The 17,552-nt window shown below is 42.0% G+C and overlaps 1 protein-coding gene across 3 annotated transcripts in view; it reads left to right on the forward strand.

The window, feature by feature from the left end:
* cyth3b (cytohesin 3b) overlaps nt 1-16,146 on the forward strand; it is a 47,312-nt gene extending 31,166 nt beyond the window's left edge. For 2 of the 3 annotated variants that reach the window (XM_069674074.1, XM_069674073.1), the window contains exons 6-13: nt 90-170; nt 1,893-2,005; nt 3,797-3,945; nt 4,492-4,603; nt 8,497-8,573; nt 10,288-10,359; nt 10,504-10,658; nt 13,274-16,146. In XM_069674074.1, coding sequence (XP_069530175.1) covers nt 90-170; nt 1,893-2,005; nt 3,797-3,945; nt 4,492-4,603; nt 8,497-8,573; nt 10,288-10,359; nt 10,504-10,658; nt 13,274-13,346 — 832 coding nt within the window. In that variant the 3' untranslated portion in view covers nt 13,347-16,146. Of the gene's footprint in view, nt 1-89; nt 171-1,892; nt 2,006-3,796; nt 3,946-4,491; nt 4,604-8,496; nt 8,574-10,287; nt 10,360-10,503; nt 10,663-13,273 lie in introns of those variants that run through there. The other variant, XM_069674075.1, reaches the window with a different exon arrangement.
* The last annotated feature ends 1,406 nt before the right edge of the window (nt 16,147-17,552 follow it).

The following is a 17,552-nucleotide window of genomic DNA, read 5'->3' on the forward strand; positions in this document are numbered from 1 at the left end:
GCAGTGCGAGTCTTTTTTCTGTTTCACTTTCAATAAAAAGAGTGTAAATACTTGGTCATGTGTGACAATAAGACCCTCTCTTCCTCCAGGGATGACTTCAATATCAAGGTCCTTCAGGCGTTTGTGGAGCTTCATGAGTTTGCAGACCTCAACCTCGTACAAGCCTTAAGGTGAGCTAACTACCAAAGATTTTGTCGATGTGAGTGTATTCCTACAGGAAGTGAAATAGATCCAGAATGTCCAGTTTTAGTCTTAAATTAATTTTTGTAGTTAAAGACCCCCTCCAGTGAAAATCCAGTGTTTAACCTTGTAAACATCTCCATGTGGAGTCACAAACCTCAGGAGCCAATCCCGTTAATGGATAGGGGACGCTATGCATATCATTATGCGCAACCTATGGCAACCACTTGGGCGATGCGCGAGCCAGCTGTAACGGTCATCGTAATTTTTGCAAACTCACGTTAACGTTACTACTGCTAATTACTATATTTCAAGCTCGCTAAGTTTCAACAAGTTTCACGACATGTTTTGTTTTCACGACGGAGGGGGCAGTTGGAAATGTGCATAGTGGGCGGGGCCTATGCAGATTGGTGAATTTTTAATGAGGCAGAAGGAGGAGATGCATTGGGAGGATTTCTACAAGGTTATTTTACTTCAAGCAGAGCATTTTATATATTTTTTATTTTGGGGGCGGCTGTGGCTCAGCTGTGGCTCAGTGGTAGAGTCGGTTGGCTTTCAATCGGAAGGTTGGTGGTTCGATCCCCAGCTCCCTCTGTCTACATGTCGAAGTATCCTTGGGCAAGACACTGAACCACAAATAGCTCCCGGTGGCATAGCCAAAGGTGTGTGAATGTGAAGACAGTGTGACAGTTGGGCACTTTACATAGCAGCCTCTGCCATCAGTGTGTGAATGGGTGAATGTGACATGTAGTCTAAAAGCCGCTTTGAGTGGTCACAAAGAGCAGACAAGCTCTAGATAAGTGCAGTCCATTTACCATTTTTGTGTCTTAAAACATGACCGGAGCTGCTCTTTAAACGGCTTCACAGACATCAACAACCTGAGTAGCGGTTTCTAAAACCATAACAGATAATTTTGGGACACATCTTATGAGATTAAAGTTAAAATTACCTCACACGTTACAGAACAATATACCAGAATTGTGCGCTTGAATGTGTTTAATTCAACTGTCTGAGAGACGAGGCTGTGCTGCAGCATAAGCTGAGCCAAGTTAAACTTCTTTGCAGATGACACCGTCATAGAAATCTAACTTCAATTATATAGGATGTTGGCAATTCTTAGCAGTGTTAACATGCTCAACATGCAGCTGCATCCATGTCATAGAGATTGAATGTGGGGGAACGGGGGGAAGGTTTTTCATGACTTTAAATGCTGCATCAATTAAAAGTTGGAGCACTTTCAGGCACTTCTGATTATAAAGTGGCAAGGATATATATAGAAGAGTTTTCAGGAAAATGCAAGTTTACTAGTTGTAGGTTTAACGTATTTACCCGTATGACATTATTAATACATAAGTGATATACTGAGCTGAGTTTCCTTGTCGTAATTGTGACTTGATGTTGATGTTAAAGCTAGTTACAAGTCATAAGTGGGTCATCACGATAACTCTGACATGAATGACATGTCACATGAATATGAATGTAACTCATCATCAATTAATTAAAGAATAAAGATCGTGTTGATGTTATTTACTGATTCTAAGTTCGGCAGCCTTTCGTCCTTTGATTCTCTCCGTCCTTATTGTAAATATAAAAACTAGCTAGAGTTATGGGGATTTTCATTTCCAGTAAGTATCCACATAATTTAATATACATTTGCATCAATATTTCACAAGCTGTCATCACAACTTCTCTCTGTGTTTGTGCTGTTGTAGGCAGTTTCTGTGGAGCTTCAGACTTCCTGGCGAAGCCCAGAAGATTGATCGTATGATGGAGGCCTTTGCCTCCAGGTACTGCCAATGCAATCCCGGCGTCTTCCAGTCCACAGGTACCACAACCACACACACACACACACACACACACACACACACACACACACACTGCAATATATTTATGAGTCAGACTCAGCGAGACAGTCCAGGACGGAGACTATGGGCCGGCCAGACCACCTCCGCCTCCGATCAATGCTTCTCGCTGTCTGTCTTTCCAAAGTAGACAGCAGAACCTGTTTGGGGCGTATAAATCTGAAGCATGTCGCCACAATTCTGGAGACTTTCCTTTAAACACTGGACAACATGATCACTTTCTGACAACATAGATATCGTCTTCCATTGAATTGATGAAGGTTTATTCTCTCATTCTTTGCTGAACTTGATCGGACCCCACAGTCTGTGTTCTTCTCAGTTTCCCACCGTGGTTAGCAGCCTGCTCACTAATCGCAGTGTAATCACTATACGTGTCTCCAGCAGTGATAATGAAATTGATCACCGGTCAATAGTGGTCATTAGTGCAGTCTTGGCCCGTCGCTCACCATGTGCTGCTCCCGTGTTAACCGAGCGAGTGTCGCGGAGGACACAGGTGACAGCTCAGGTCATGAATATTGATGTGCCGCAGTGGTGACACACCCAGACTTGGTTATTGGTCATCTCCCAAGACCGGTGCGCTCAGGGTCATAAATTACAGCGCAGGCGATGCTGACTGGGGCTGTGGATGGATGAGGTGGAGGATGGTTAGCAGGAGTTATGACGGTGAGTCGTAGGAGCAGTGGATTATGGATTTGTATGTATGTGTGTGTTCATGACTGCAGGGACAATCACTGCAACAAGGCCTCAGAGGGGCCGCAAGTGTGTCCCAGAATATCTGGCTTTTTGTTGATTAAACAGAGTCCCAAATTTGATGGTGAGGAAATCAGTTGATGGATTGCTGTCTAATTAAACGCAAATTATTTTGGCTGTACTCAATACCAATGTGATAGATTAGGGAAATACCTTTACAGCCCATCGCTTTTTGAGAAACACACACCTCTAGTGAGATCTGAAAAAGACAGAGGTTCATTTATTTAATCTAAACTTTGAGTTTTTCATGTAAATAAATGTCTGTTAAGTCTCTTTCTATCGCCAAATGAGGTAACACAATGGTGATTGAGCATGTGGACCACTGATGAAAGCCTTTGCATTTGCAGTATTACAGACTGGGTGTCTGTGGCGACATTCGCTGAAAAAATCACAAGCAGCGCCCAGTTAGTGACGCGTTTTCCATCAGCCAGCAGTGGTTGGTCTGTCAGAGAGGGTAGGCGGAGCTAAGCGGCTGCTTTTCCGCTCTCTGCAAGTGTTGTGAGTAAACAGTAATCTACTATGGCTGAACAAACAAAGAAAAGATGGATGACTACAGATACAACTTCAACAAGAAGTGAAAATCTAAAGCAAAAGAAACATATTGGACGCTCAGATGAAGGCAAACAGTCTAAAAAGGAAAGCGACCGCAGCCAGGAAAAATTACATCCGTAACAAAGGGAGCCAACAGCAGATGTTTGGATATCTGGGAAGTGTGCTCCCGCAATTACTGTCTATTACCATAGGTGCCGCCAAAGAGAACGAAATTGAGATCTTCGAGATTAACACATTAACATTTTTTATTTTTATAAATCTAAAAAACTGAATGATTTCAATGAATCCTTTTATTACACAATCAAAGATTTAACCAAAAAAATTAGACAAATATTTAATAGTTTTAATCATTTAAACTCTAATCCCTGAACGTGTTCAAAAACACTCACAAAGACTGTGATTGTGCTGTATTTTATGTTTCCTACTGACGCTCTGTGTAACTGCCTCCACAGATACCTGCTATGTCCTATCATTTGCCATCATTATGCTGAACACGAGCCTGCACAATCCCAACGTCAGAGACAAGCCCCCCGTGGAGCGCTTCATCTCCATGAACAGAGGGATCAATGAGGGGGGAGACCTCCCAGAGGAGCTACTCAGGGTGAGAGTTATGACTTCATTAGTTCGTTAGGTGAGACAAATGTTTCCAGAAACATTGTGTTCACAAAGAGTTAGATAAATACTGCATTATTTAAATTAAAAGTGTGAAGGTGCTTCTTTAAATAGATGTTTTTTTATGGTTTAGACTCCAAAAAAATGAACCTGTAGGATTTTTTCCAGCATGCAAAGCAGAGAGTCATGCTTCACTAATTGAGACATCTGCAGCTCAGCAGAATTAAGTCCCCAGATACTGACGCTAATGATCTCTCATGATCTCCATTTTCCATGAAAAACAGATAAAAACAGGTTCATGCACAGGCATACTGTTGGCTGACGCCTGCACCAAAGTGCCCTTGGCTAAGTATCAAAAGACACTTTGTTACAGAGCTCGCAGAGTCACTGAAGTATGAATCATTGTCACTCTCAGACACTGACACAGAATCTGTTAATGTCTTATTTAACACACTGATAATCTGAAGGTTTGGAGAAAAAGTGTCTGCATGTTGAACTGCAGGTTCCATAACGTTCTCCCTTTTTTTCTGTGCAGAATCTATACGACAGCATCAAGAGCGAACCTTTTAAGATCCCAGAGGATGATGGGAACGACCTGACGCACACGTTCTTCAACCCAGACAGAGAAGGCTGGCTGCTGAAATTAGGTTAGTGTGTGTGTCTCTGTGCATCCCCCCGCTGAGGGAATGCAAGACATCCTGGATGATGACTTGATTTTGCTACTCTCCAACTTTACTAGAACTGTGGCTTTATTCTCACGGCCGAGTGAGAACATGAGGGTGGAGGGTGGATAAGTAGTAAATAGGGGAACATTTTGAAAATGCAGAGTGAAAATCAGGTTCGCGGTGAGTACCAGATAAAGGTGAGATTTATATTTTATATATTTTATTTATTTACTCGAGGAACATTTGTTTTTGCTTTTGCTATTACACTTTTATCTTAAAGTCCAGGGGCAAGATGCAAAATAAGTTCAAGTTATGAGTGTCAATAACTCACTCTTTAAAAGACAAGCAATGTCTAATGACTATCAGATGTTTGTCAACAAACTCAGAGCACTCTTAATAAAGCATGGCAACTCTAAAGCTCTTTATAGCACACATGCTGTAATCTATTGCATCTGTGAAACCGTCATCAAATGTCAAAGAGGTTCAGAATTAAGATTAAAATAAATAAACATAGTTTTTAAAGCGTATAAATGTTCACCACTGTCATGATGGTGAGACACGAGACATGACAACAACAGGAGATACACATTTTTGAGATTATGTGTGTCAATCAGTGTCATCAAGATTGTCGGCTGATAGGGGAGTGGATGATGTTTGGAGCGTGTTGTCCTGTGAAACAAAAACCAGAACGAGATGGCTGAAGCCAGCCTAAGCAAAAAAAAATGGTCCCGGGTGCATTGAGAGATTTCCCGAATTTCTGGTATTAATAAAGTATTTCTGATTCTGATTCTGAGAGCAAGAGGGCTTCAAGCGGGAAAAGCCGGGTCTTAAATACACCTTGAGAGGCTGGCCAGGTTCCTCCAGGTGCGCCAAAATACCGCCTACCCATGACCTGCAAGTAAAGCTGCTTTCCCACTGGTCAAAAAACCCACTAATACCCGGCTTTTTTACCTACAATCGGGCTACAATCGGCATTCAGATCTGGGTCAAATTACTCTGCAGTAGACCCTTGTAATTATCGCCTCGGCTCCGATCAGCATTGATGGGAACACAAAACCTGTGTCGACACGCTAATCTCCACCCCCTTTCCAGCAGCGCTCGAACATCGTTCCAGATTTGTTGGCGCCGAGCTTGATAAACAGACTGTATGAGTAATAGGTACAATAAAGACCTAACCACCGGAACATCTTCACTAACTCTGTGTCGGGCACGTTTGTGACGTCAGTCGGTGTCGCAGCAAAAAAGTGACTGAAAGCAGTACACTCCACCGGCAGTGGGAAAGAGACCATCTGCATTTATTAGCGGGTCTTCCCGGGTCTGAAAAACCTGCGTTAACGCGCTAATTTTGGTAGGAAATTGTTATAAGACAACTCAGAGACAGAAAGGGGGAAATACACAGCAGGCCGTCACAACATCCCAACAAGAAAACACACGCTCCATTCTAGGCCAAAGAAAATGAAACGTGTAAATTCTTGGTCTGATTTATGCATGAGGTCTGCACACACACATTCTCAGGGCGCAATCTGTTTTTATAACAAAAAAACATTAAACGTGTGAAAAATGGTGCGGACATTCCGTGTGTGCATTGTTTGCACATCTGGACTCAGACTTGTGAGAATCATCTTAATGTAGTTTGGAAAGGAACACACAGTGTAATTATTTGTTCCGTTTGAGTCTGTGTGTGTGCGCGCTCCAGGGATCGGATTGTTTTGTATGCTTTCCCAGTGAGGTAAATCAGTTTTAGGTTTTATTTCTGCTGTTTTACCATTTGTTCCTGTTTATTTACACGTGTTTCTGATTTGGCCCTCGCTCCCTCGCTCTGTTATTCACACCACATTAAAAACATCTCCTTCTGCTGCTCGGGCAAGTCTTCACATACCTTTGTTTAATGCTGTTTCCCCAACACTTTTAATTGTTGTTAGATTTTGATTTATTATTGACCCTTAACTTGTTTAGTAGCCTGTATACAGCTTGTCAAAAGGTCAAAGAGCAAACTCCCTGCAGGTGATTAGGTTTATTACTATGTTCACACACACTGGCCCTGACCTGCACATTCCTCTAACTCTGGGCGACGTCTCTGTTGTCTCATCAAACTAGTGAGTTTGAATGCAAATAGCCCCATTGTGGCTCACAGTCCTAACATGATTACATTCCAGTGCGCTTCCTCCCCGGAGCCGTTCCCCGCACCAGTTCTCACTGTAATATTTCTAATTTAACTCTCTAAAAATAAACCCTGGAGGATGTGAAGGAATAAATGCCTGTTTTAGCAAATCTCTCTGTTCGCTGAGCGGAAATTTGGCCACGCTAATTCAATAGCCAGAGTCTATTGAAATGTAAGGAAACCCGGAGCTTTTGTAATTATGTGTGGCCCATATGGGCTCATGGTAGGCGCCATGAAACAGGGAGTGTTGGACTATAAGTGTTTTGACCGTAAGGGATGGTTAGTGTTGAGAGGAACTAATCAGGAATGCTAGGTCAAAGCACTCACACAGGAAGTCGGCATAAAAAATGCTGTTGTTCATGTGCATGTCTTCGTGTTTTGTGCTTTTGAACATGCTTTTTCTCATAGCCTGCATGCGCGCCCCACAAGGAGAGCTTCATCAGCGTCTCTGAGGCTAGTTCTGCTTTCCTCCACATGCAGTCACTGCCACAGGCCGAGTTCTGCTTTAAAACAATCGTGTCCGACATTTGTGCTAGCTCTTTGTCTTTGCTTTTTTTTGTTCACACGTAAGGAGATGAACTTGCTTTGGGGTTATGTGTGTGTGTGTGTGTGTGTGTGTGCTTCAATGTCTCTGCCTACATGTGCGTTCCTTTAGGGGTGCTTTACGTGCCACGTTCGCTTCGTATCAACCGCTGTTCGCTCCTCTCTTCTGAGAGTCAATGAGGGTTTATTCTGTTGCCTTTTAAAAATGAATAGGCAAGGGCAGTAATAATTTATCAGTTGCGTGAGTCATCACTTAATGAAGTTTGCAGTTAGGAGAGATAGTGGTTGATTGTAATCACATCCCCCGTTTTCTTTTAACCCGAATGACGGCATATTTGAGAAACTTTCCATCACAAATCTACATCTAAACTTCCAACCACAGAGGACAAAGTCAGCTGCTTTCATTTGGAAGAGCTGCAGCTTTTTCCTTTCAAATAACTTTTTCCCTGTGTGATGCATCCTTTTTTTTTTTTATCAGACCAGCAAGACAGGGATTGCAAAACAAAACTCATATTGGTTTTTAAAAAGCAGTCATAGAGAGAAAAGGCCTGAAAACAAAAGACACATTAACTCAGTCCAAAGATGATAATAAGACCATTCTCAGCTGCAGCATTTGCTTGTAAATCCGCTTTTAACACAAAAAACAAACCAGCTTGTCCCAGACTGTACGGCTATGACTCATACAGTGGTTCAAATACTACAACATACAGTATACTGCAACTTTATCTGCAACTTTACTTTAACTACAAAAACTTTCATGAACCTTAGATCCCACATTCCCAATACTAATTGACTTTTCCATGGCTTGTACCGCACATATAAGTTTTAGCGTGTGTGACTAATTGTCACATGACATGATGATGCGGTTGATGAAGGGCAGCATGTCTTTCCAAGGAAATTGAATTACAGCAGTAAACAGATGAACAAACATGTTGAATGTGAAGTTAAATGTTTTTTTTTGTTGTTTTTTTTTGAGTTTGTACGAAACATTCACACAAAACTACTTTATAATGTCAGTGTATGTTTTTTAAGAATAGGAAAATGGAGTGGATGTGGGTGGGCTTTATTAGCGAGTGTCACATCCCGGCTCTTCTTCCTGATGGGAGACAGCGAGTCTGTCACTGTGACCTTTTGTGACACTTCCTGTCTCCTCTCTCTCTCTTCCTGTCAGGGGGCCGAGTGAAAACCTGGAAGAGGAGGTGGTTCATCCTGACGGACAACTGCCTCTACTACTTTGAATACACGACAGTGAGTGTCATATCAAGACAATGTTTTCATTAGTAAAGTGCCGCTTTGCTAGCATGTGTGTGCTTTTGTGTCTATAGCTCTGACCTGATGTTGAATTTAATTCATAAGCAATAAAATGCTCTTTTACTTCAATACACTCAGCAGTTTTGATGCTATGATGTAACTTGGTCTGGTACCAGTATGTAGTGACTACTGTCGGATAAAGTTAGCAAGTCCTAGATAAATATTGCTACAGTATGTCTCTGACATCATTGAGTCAGTTTGCTGACATTGCATTGCTCTTATGTTAGCACAATGTTTTTTTCTTAGGGATGCACGATATTATCCGCTCGTTATCGGCAGATTATGGCTTAAAAATAACGTATCGGATCGGCCGATAATAAAACAACGCTTTAATTACGCCTTAATGCTCGGTGATTCCCTTAAAAAGCTTGACGTAATGCTGCCTCATGAACTCGGCACAAGTGTGCGTGCTCGCTGCCTGCACCACGCCTTCTCCGCCAAGTGTAAAGAAGCGTGCAAGATGTCTGCGGTACGGCAGTTTTTCAAAGTTTATAAAGCGGACAGCAAGGTTGATTTCATTTTATGTATTTGTTCTGTGCAAAAGGTAAAATTTGCCTTAGTTGTGGCTGTTGTCAGGATCGTCTCCAAGCTAAGTTTGAATATTATAGTTTTATTTGAAAGAAAATGTTACATACAAATAAATATGGCATTTTGTACATAACCTAGAAGTAGTTTTCTTACATTGCCCAGTGAATGTGTACATTTTAAAAAGCACTGTATTATGTTATTTCTGCATCTGCCAGTGGGCCACGACAATAAGAGTAGGCATGATATCAATTCCACTACAGGGGAGACTTTATGTTCTCTGCAATTAGGTGGGAAAAAAAGTGCTTAATATATAGATATCGAAATCGGCAAAAAGGGTTGGAAAATATCGGCATATCGGATATCGGCAAAAAATCCGATATCGTGCATCCCTTCTTTTTCCTCTACATTTGCTCAATTTCACTGTGCTAGTGTTAGCAAATGTTTGCTAACATTAGCACAGCTGGATAATTTAACTAACTCTACTCGGCTACAGTTACACTATGCTAATGTAAGCTAACGTTAGCACTGTTTGATGACACTTTCTGCTGCTTTATAAATGCGCTTATCTTAGCAAAGCTTAATGATTTTGCGGTCTCTCCACTCTTACGGCGTGCTAATGGTGGCTCATGCTAGCACAGAGGCTGTTTTTATCTACTGGAGCTGCTTCTGCTACTTACAGAAAAAAGCCTTTATGGCAATGAAGAGTGCTTATTCTTCTGTGTTTTTACCTTTTATATTGTTAGTGTACAAATGTGTGTTTGTGGCACTTTCAGTAGTATATTTGTTATTGAGGATTTTTATCAGTGCCTCGGTGTCCCTGCTATCTGCTACATCAGCATGTCCTCTCTCAGCCCTGGTATTATCCTCCAGGACACTATCATTATGTCCTGTCCTCTGGTCTGACTGCTCCACACACACATTATCCGCTCTGTTTAAGAGCAGCGAGGACGAGAGAAGGCGGAGGGGGGGGGGGGGACAATTTCCCTTTGCTAGTTTCCTGATCTATATTCCGTCTTGCTTGCCTGGCTCTATTAATCCCCCTCTCTATCTCGCTCTATTTAGGCGACTTGGTTGTTTTTCTTCCTCCTCTCATGTTTCTCCCTCTCACCCCTCTCTCCTTTAGGACAAGGAGCCTCGTGGGATCATCCCTCTGGAGAATCTCAGCATCAGGGAGGTGGAGGAGCCCAGGAAACCTGTGAGTGTTGCCTCATTAGAGACCTCGCCCTTAGATCACACGTCAAGTATCTTTTCTCCTCTGTGAACGTGTTCCTTTCACGTTTAAATCTAATTATCTCACAGTAGCAGATTACTGATGCTCTGCCCTTTGTCTGTTCTCCAGAACTGTTTTGAGCTCTATAACCCCAATCACAAAGGCCAGGTGATCAAAGCCTGCAAGACGGAGGCAGACGGTCGTGTTGTTGAGGGAAATCACGTAGTGTACAGGATATCGGCGCCAACGCCGGAGGAGAAAGAGGAGTGGATCAAATCCATCAAGTAAGACTCCTCGCAAGTACACTCAAAATGTTGGGAAACACATTTATTAACTTTTTTTGGATGCTTTTTCATCTGTGTCAACAACAACAACTGAGTCTGAGTACACAGGTGACTCATGTAAGAATGAATAGTGATAGATGCGAGGAGGGTATGCCTTTCTATAGGGCCCAGAATATTATTCAAGCTTGCCTTTTTCTGTTAAACAAAATGACATTACAAGACAATGTAGAAAGAAGTGAGCTTCAAAACTCAATTTTGTTACCCGTGGACAGAGGCTACCTGTTAACTCTGTTTCCTAAGCTGCTGGTGGCCGATTCTTGATGATAAACTATTTCATAGTTAATGAACCAGCTCCCAAAATTTCCCTTGTTTGCAATTATTCACTTCCTGAATCTTTCCTGTGTCTGCTAATATCGCTTTTTGCGCTGGCAGGGCCCACGACCTCAATCTCAGAGGGCTTCTCGTTAGCACTTACTGTTGCTAGGTTATGAAAGTTGTCTGGCGGCACCTCCGCTTCACTTGGTAGTGATCGTTAAGTCTGTTTTAAATCGCTCTGTGGGCTTAATATTTGCTTTGATTCAATGAAAGGAAAGGAATCGTGTCCTGGCTTTAGCAGCAGCTCTAGACCTAGAAATTGTGCCCTCGAAAAAACGAAACAATCCGCTTCTCATCCGCCATTGTTGTTGACAAAGTTGATATCTGAAGTCCCGCCCCTTCTTCATTTTGATTGGCCGGTGAGGGAAAAGTGACATTGACGAGTGTGGCGGTGTTCCAAAAGTTCCAAGAGGCCCTGTTTCATTTAATCTGTACAAAAACTAAACTGTTTAAAACTGACAGCTGCTGGTAGGCTGATTTTGCCATCCATTAACCTAGGATAACCTTTTGCCTTTGTTTCAAGTCTTTGTGCCAAACTAACTTGCTGTTGGCTATACATATAGCAACTTTTTTTTTTACAGATATTTGGGTCTAAATCTTTTCATCTAACTCTTGATAAGAAAGAGAAAGCTGTTCCTTCAATAAAGGTCCTTAAACGCAGCCTAAATGAGGACGCATACAGCATTAAAAGCCTGTTTCTTCCACTCATAGGCCTGCTAAAATATTAACTCATTTCATTTTTCAACCTTCATTTGATATAGAAAATAAAGATTTTACGACCTTTAATAGTAACAGAATCTTCTCTGGAATAACAAGGTAGAAGAGACACAGGAGCATTCATACTTTTTGCCATAACAACATGTAATTCAAATTGTACAACAAATGTGTTGTTTAATTCTGTTAGATACCATACATACTGTAGCTCTCTGTAAGAATAACCTTTCTGTCAGTGACCTAAATGTTGCTCTGTAATCGCCTGCATAGAAGATGGTGCAATGTCAAAGAGAGTTTGCTCAGCAGAACAGAACACTTAGTATACTGTAATATAGTGCAACCCCCCCTCTCCGTCCTCCCCCTCCCTCCATACTCACAGAGTATTCACTGGGGAAATGATGGAGGATTAGTCACCGCTTATAGCACCCCGGGGTGAGCCAGCAAACCCAGCAAACCTATCCAGGAGAGGAAGCTCCAAGCTGGGCTGATGCATTCGCAGGCAGGGAGGCTAACGAGCCACAGCTTGCGCTTTACCAGAGGGGTCCAAGAGGACTCGGGGTCCGGGGAGATAAAAGGCTTTTTATGGAAATCTTGATTTTCCCCTTCTTCTAAAGTAGAGATGATCACAGAGGCAGCGCTCTATCTTCTTATCTTGAGTCACAAACACACAGACCCAGATGATGGTGGACCAACTGGGCCAATGGAGGAAGTAGACTGTCTCCCTCATAAATATGTGTTGGTAAAAGAGAAAAGTATGTGTCTTAATATTTGTTCTTTCTGATTCTATTAAAAATATATTTGATTTTGCATATTTTCAATGACAGAAATGTAGGAAGTGTTATTTTGTATGTCACTGCAGCCTTGCTTGGATTTGATCCCTCCACAATAGAGTTTTTTTGTTTCATGAAATTGGGTTGAGCGAAAAGACAATGAGCAGCATGAAAGAGCGGGATAGTCATCATACACAGCTTCATTCTTCAGTGCGTGGCGTTGTAAAGGGAATCAGAGATATCCGCAGTGGGGGGTTGAGCCTCTTTTTGCTTTGTGCTGGTGCTAACAGGATTTAGCAGCCGTGAAACTGGGCTCCTCAGTAGAGCCCGAATGGCTTCCTGACTCACACGCTCTCATTGTGCGCTGCCTTTGCATCGCTCTAAAAAGGGGGAGCGGGAGAACGCAGTAATCTTCAGCAACATTGTTCACCCTGCTTCAGAGATATGAACGTGCAGAGGAGCGGGAGGGAGAGTTAGTATGTTTGTGTGTTTTACTACGTGCTTGACAGAGTTCTGGAGGAGGTTCCAGCAAACTGGAGTACCAAGGAAAAACTTGGGAGTGGGAGGGGGTTCCTCTTCAGAAACCATGGAAACCAAACTAGGTCACTGCACAAACTTTGTTCTTTTTTTTGATCTAGTTAGGCAGGGGTTTGTGTAAATGTGCCTACATTTCCATATCAAAGATGCTCGAGACCCTCCTCTCATGTGGCCTTATTATTTATTTCATCGCTGTCCTTTGATTGGCTTCTTCTCCAGGGCGAGCATCAGCAGAGACCCCTTCTACGACATGCTGGCCACCAGGAAGAGACGCATCGCCAACAAGAAGTGAGGAGGGACAATCTTCTCAACCTCCAGCCCCTCCATCCTTCTCTCCTACAGCTCATGAACACATAAACCAAACACTGCAAAGCCAGTTCGCCACAGAAATGACTGTCAACCCCAGAAAAGACTTGGCCCCTGAAGACCGACCTCAGTTTCTCTCTGGGACTCTTCACAAGTTATGTGCACTTTCTAGGGGAGACTTGATACTACAGAGGGGACAGCTTAGCTTCAGGAAGCTCAGATATGTGGACTTGCATGAGCAAAACATGAACGACCAACCAGCTGGTTTGTTTTTCTGCCATCTCATACACACCCCCTACCTCCCCCTCTCATGCTCGTAACATGTTTTAGGTCTTTTTTAAGCACAACTGCCATGTTTCAGGTGCACATGCATGCATGTGGGTTATTATAGACCAATATGTTTGTGTTTGTATGTGTGTGTATGCAGCAGTGTGCATGCTATCAGTGCACACAGCATCTACAGGATGGGTGCATAAGTCATAGCGTTCCCTCCACTGTGCTTTATGAAAAAAAAACAATTCAAATCAGAGTTCAGATGTTTGGTCAGCTACACAGGGAATGAGTGTGTGAAACGTTTGGAGGGAGAAGTCTGGAAAGGGGAGACTGACTGAAGGATATGGGAAGTGTTGGTTTGACACCTCACCTGGACCACATCGTCATCTCACTCTGGTGCTGAATTCTTCTCTACAGGTGCCATGGCTGAAGCCCTGCTCAGAGTAACCTCAGAAAACAGCGCTGGCTTACATTTAGGTTCCTAACAAAGCATCACAGTCTGGAGTCAGCTGGGCTGATTTCATTAATTTGTGTGGAGCAGAGAATTTTTGAGACGTGCATACTTTTTTTTATTTTAGTTGAGTAGAAAAGGAGCTTTTGCCGAGGCTTGAGATGAAACTTGCTTTTTGGACTTAAAGTTGTAATCCTTAAGATTTAACATCCTGTAATACACCCGTATTAACTGGTGCTGAAGGCAAATACAACAGCAAACACTGCTTGAGTAGCCACTCTGCTTATGTGCCCCTGGCGTATCCGTTTACAGTGCAGGCAAACAAGCTCACACGATTTTGATAAAGAAATCAGTCAAAAGTAATCATTACCATGTTCTGATGTAGTGCAGCAAGTAGCACAAGTTCACAAAACAGCCAGTAAAGTTACAAACACATTACATTTAAAGATACAATCTTGATGATTTCATTTTCGTGCTCTGGAGCGCCAACCACTGGTGAAAATCGGTAATTGTAGGAGCTCACTTCCCAATTTAAACCGATGTCTACGGCTGGCTCCCTTTGTTATGGTTGTAACTCAGACTGTTTGCCTTCATCTGAGCGTCGAGTTTGTTTCTTTTTCTTTGGATTTTCACTTCTTGTTGAAGTTGTATCTGTAGTCATCCATCTTTTCTTTGTTTGTTCAGCCATAGTAGATTACTGTTTACTCGCAACGCTTACAGAGAGCGGAAAAGCAGCCGCTTAGCTCCGCCTACCCTCTCTGGCAGACCAACCACTGCTGGCTGATGGAAAACGCGTCACTAACTGGGCGCCGCTTGTGATTTTTTTCCGCAAATGGCACCACAGACACCCAGTCTGTAATAATACTATATACTGCAAATGCAAAGGCTTTCATCCGTGGGCCATAGATAGTGACTTAACAGACTTTTATTTCCATGAAAATCTTTGAGATCATCCCTTTAAATGCGTAACTAATGACACCCATCACGATAAAAGCTGCACCATGTTTTGCAGTGTAACACTTCTAACAGTAACTTAATACTGCTCTCATATGGCTGTAAGAGAGCAAGCGTAAACAATGAGGCTGACGTCTGTCATACATAAAATGTTTGATTACATGCAGGCATCATTTACATGTTCATTTATATTCAGCAGAGGAATTGCAGGCTCCACCACGACACTATGAAACTATTATACACTATAAAGAGGTATTTACATCATACATTCGCAGTTGCAGATTAGATGTTGATCATTAATCTTGAGGATTATAACTTTTCAGTCTCCTTAGGAGGTTTTATTTATGGCTGTGCAACGCCCCAATAGGGTACCAGTCCAATTAAGCTTTTAGTTTCTTGTCCATGACCTATATCAGTGAAGGTCCATGTGTTGTTGTGATCCTGTTTGCATTTGGTTTGTAATCCTAAAGATCCTTGCTTGCTTTTGTGTTCCTCCTTTTTAAAAGTATATGAATATAACCAACTATCATTTTGTATTTATTTTCATTTGTGAAATGGTTTAATACTACCTGTAAATGTTCAACAATGTATGCTTAAGTTATGTATGTATATATAATGTATAGGTTTCTGGTCTCTTTGTTGTTGTAACACACTCTGTGTAACATGTTTGAGCCTACAGGCAGAGATTTGCATCAGCTGACGTTTGGGGTCTTCTTTGCAAAAGCCTTAAACATAATCATAAAAAAACAGACGACGAGGATGATGATGGTAGCGGTCAGTAACTGTGACGATGCTGTTTTAAAAGCCATGACTAGTGAGAGAGAAAGATTGTTGTATTTACAATGATGATGAAGATTATAAAGATGATGATGTTTGATGTTAATGATGATTATAGTGAAGTAATATCAGTGATAATGATGATGCTATCATTGACGATGATGTCAAAAAATATAAACACCAGTAGTTTTCTATGTGATTTTAAAATAAGATTAAAAAGCCTTGCGTTCAGGGCAGAATATTATCTTCTACGGCCCTGCAGGGCTCATATTAACTTTTATATTCTCTGTAAAAGCTATTGGTCACGTTGTACATTACGTGTATCTATATAAAGAATACATAAAGCTAACAGCCGTTGCGTGGTGTATTTATTATTGATGCTGGTCTTGACCTACATATTTGCATAAGTAATGAGATTTCATTAATGAATCATACAGATACTTCTCGCCGAGGTGCTGTTACAAGCTCTGTGAGTGTTAAATCCGCAAGCAGAGAAAAGGTGTTTCATGTTCAATACAAGGTGAGTTAACAGGAAGTGATAAAGAACAGGAAAGGTAAAGGAAACACGTTGAGTCCCGGAGAGATAACAGAGTAGGAGAGAAGATGTGGAGAGAGCGCGCCCTCTACTGGTCACTTGTTGAAGTAAAAAAATATATATAGGAAGAACTAAATGCCCCACAGCGAGAAGGTTCCGGTTCGAATCCTGGTTCGGACGTAGTTGGCCTTTCTGTGTGGAGTTTGCATGTTCTCCCTGTATATGCGTGGGTTCCCTCCAGGTACTCCGGCTTCCTCCCACATTCGAAAGACATGCTCGTTAGGTTCATTGGTGACTCTAAAATTGCCTGTAGGTGTGAAGGTGAGCGTGAAAGGTTGTCTGTCTCTATGTGTCAGCCCTGTGATTGACTGGGTGCAGCCGGCCTCTCGCCCAATGACAGCTGGGATAGGCTCCAGCCCCTCCGTGAAACTGAACAGGATAAAGGGTATCTATAATAGATGGATGGATGGATAGATGGGTTGCTATCTCTGATATTTGCTTGAATTGCAGGAGAGGACTATCATTGGGCAATTGTTGTAAACAGCTGTAAACTTTACTCAAACTGGAGTAAATCGTGCATGTGTTGGGGACTATTTTTAGCAGCGTATAAATACAAACTTGGTTTGTTTGAGTAGTAGCAACAGGACGATACATGTGGGATTGACTCAAAATAAACCACGTTTGTGCATCATGGTGATGAATACACATGTGCACAGTGCAACAGTGTGGTTATTGTGCAATCACGTAGCTCTGCTGCAGGAATATAACAACACCTGTCCTTTAAACGGCACATGTAGCACTGCAACAATGAGCCAATGAATCGATTGAAGTGTCAGCCCTCTGATTGACTGGCGATCAGTCCAGGGTGCACTTGAAAAATGTCAAAATGTGTTCATTCAAAAGTCACAGAGGACGTCTTTAATAAAATATTAAACAGACAGGCAGTAAATGAAGAGTCTTTGTGTGTTGGACTGTAAGTAGGACAAAGGAGACATCACTTTGGTGTGTGTAATAATGTAATTTAGAGTGCCATGATATTGCCAGTTTAGAAAAACCGTAATGCAAAGTGTGACCTTTGAAGATTAAACTCCACTCATACACAAAACAAGTCAAACGCTGCCTCCTAGTGGATGCATGTAGAACTACTGAGTGTGGAAAAAACAGGCTGTTTGGTTTTATTTATTTATTTATTTTTCTTTGTG

The sequence above is a fragment of the Semicossyphus pulcher genome, unplaced genomic scaffold (assembly GCF_022749685.1).
Source record: "Semicossyphus pulcher isolate SPU_LCO1_2020_fin unplaced genomic scaffold, fSemPul1.0.p SCAF_23, whole genome shotgun sequence".
Lineage (NCBI taxonomy): Eukaryota > Metazoa > Chordata > Actinopteri > Labriformes > Labridae > Semicossyphus > Semicossyphus pulcher.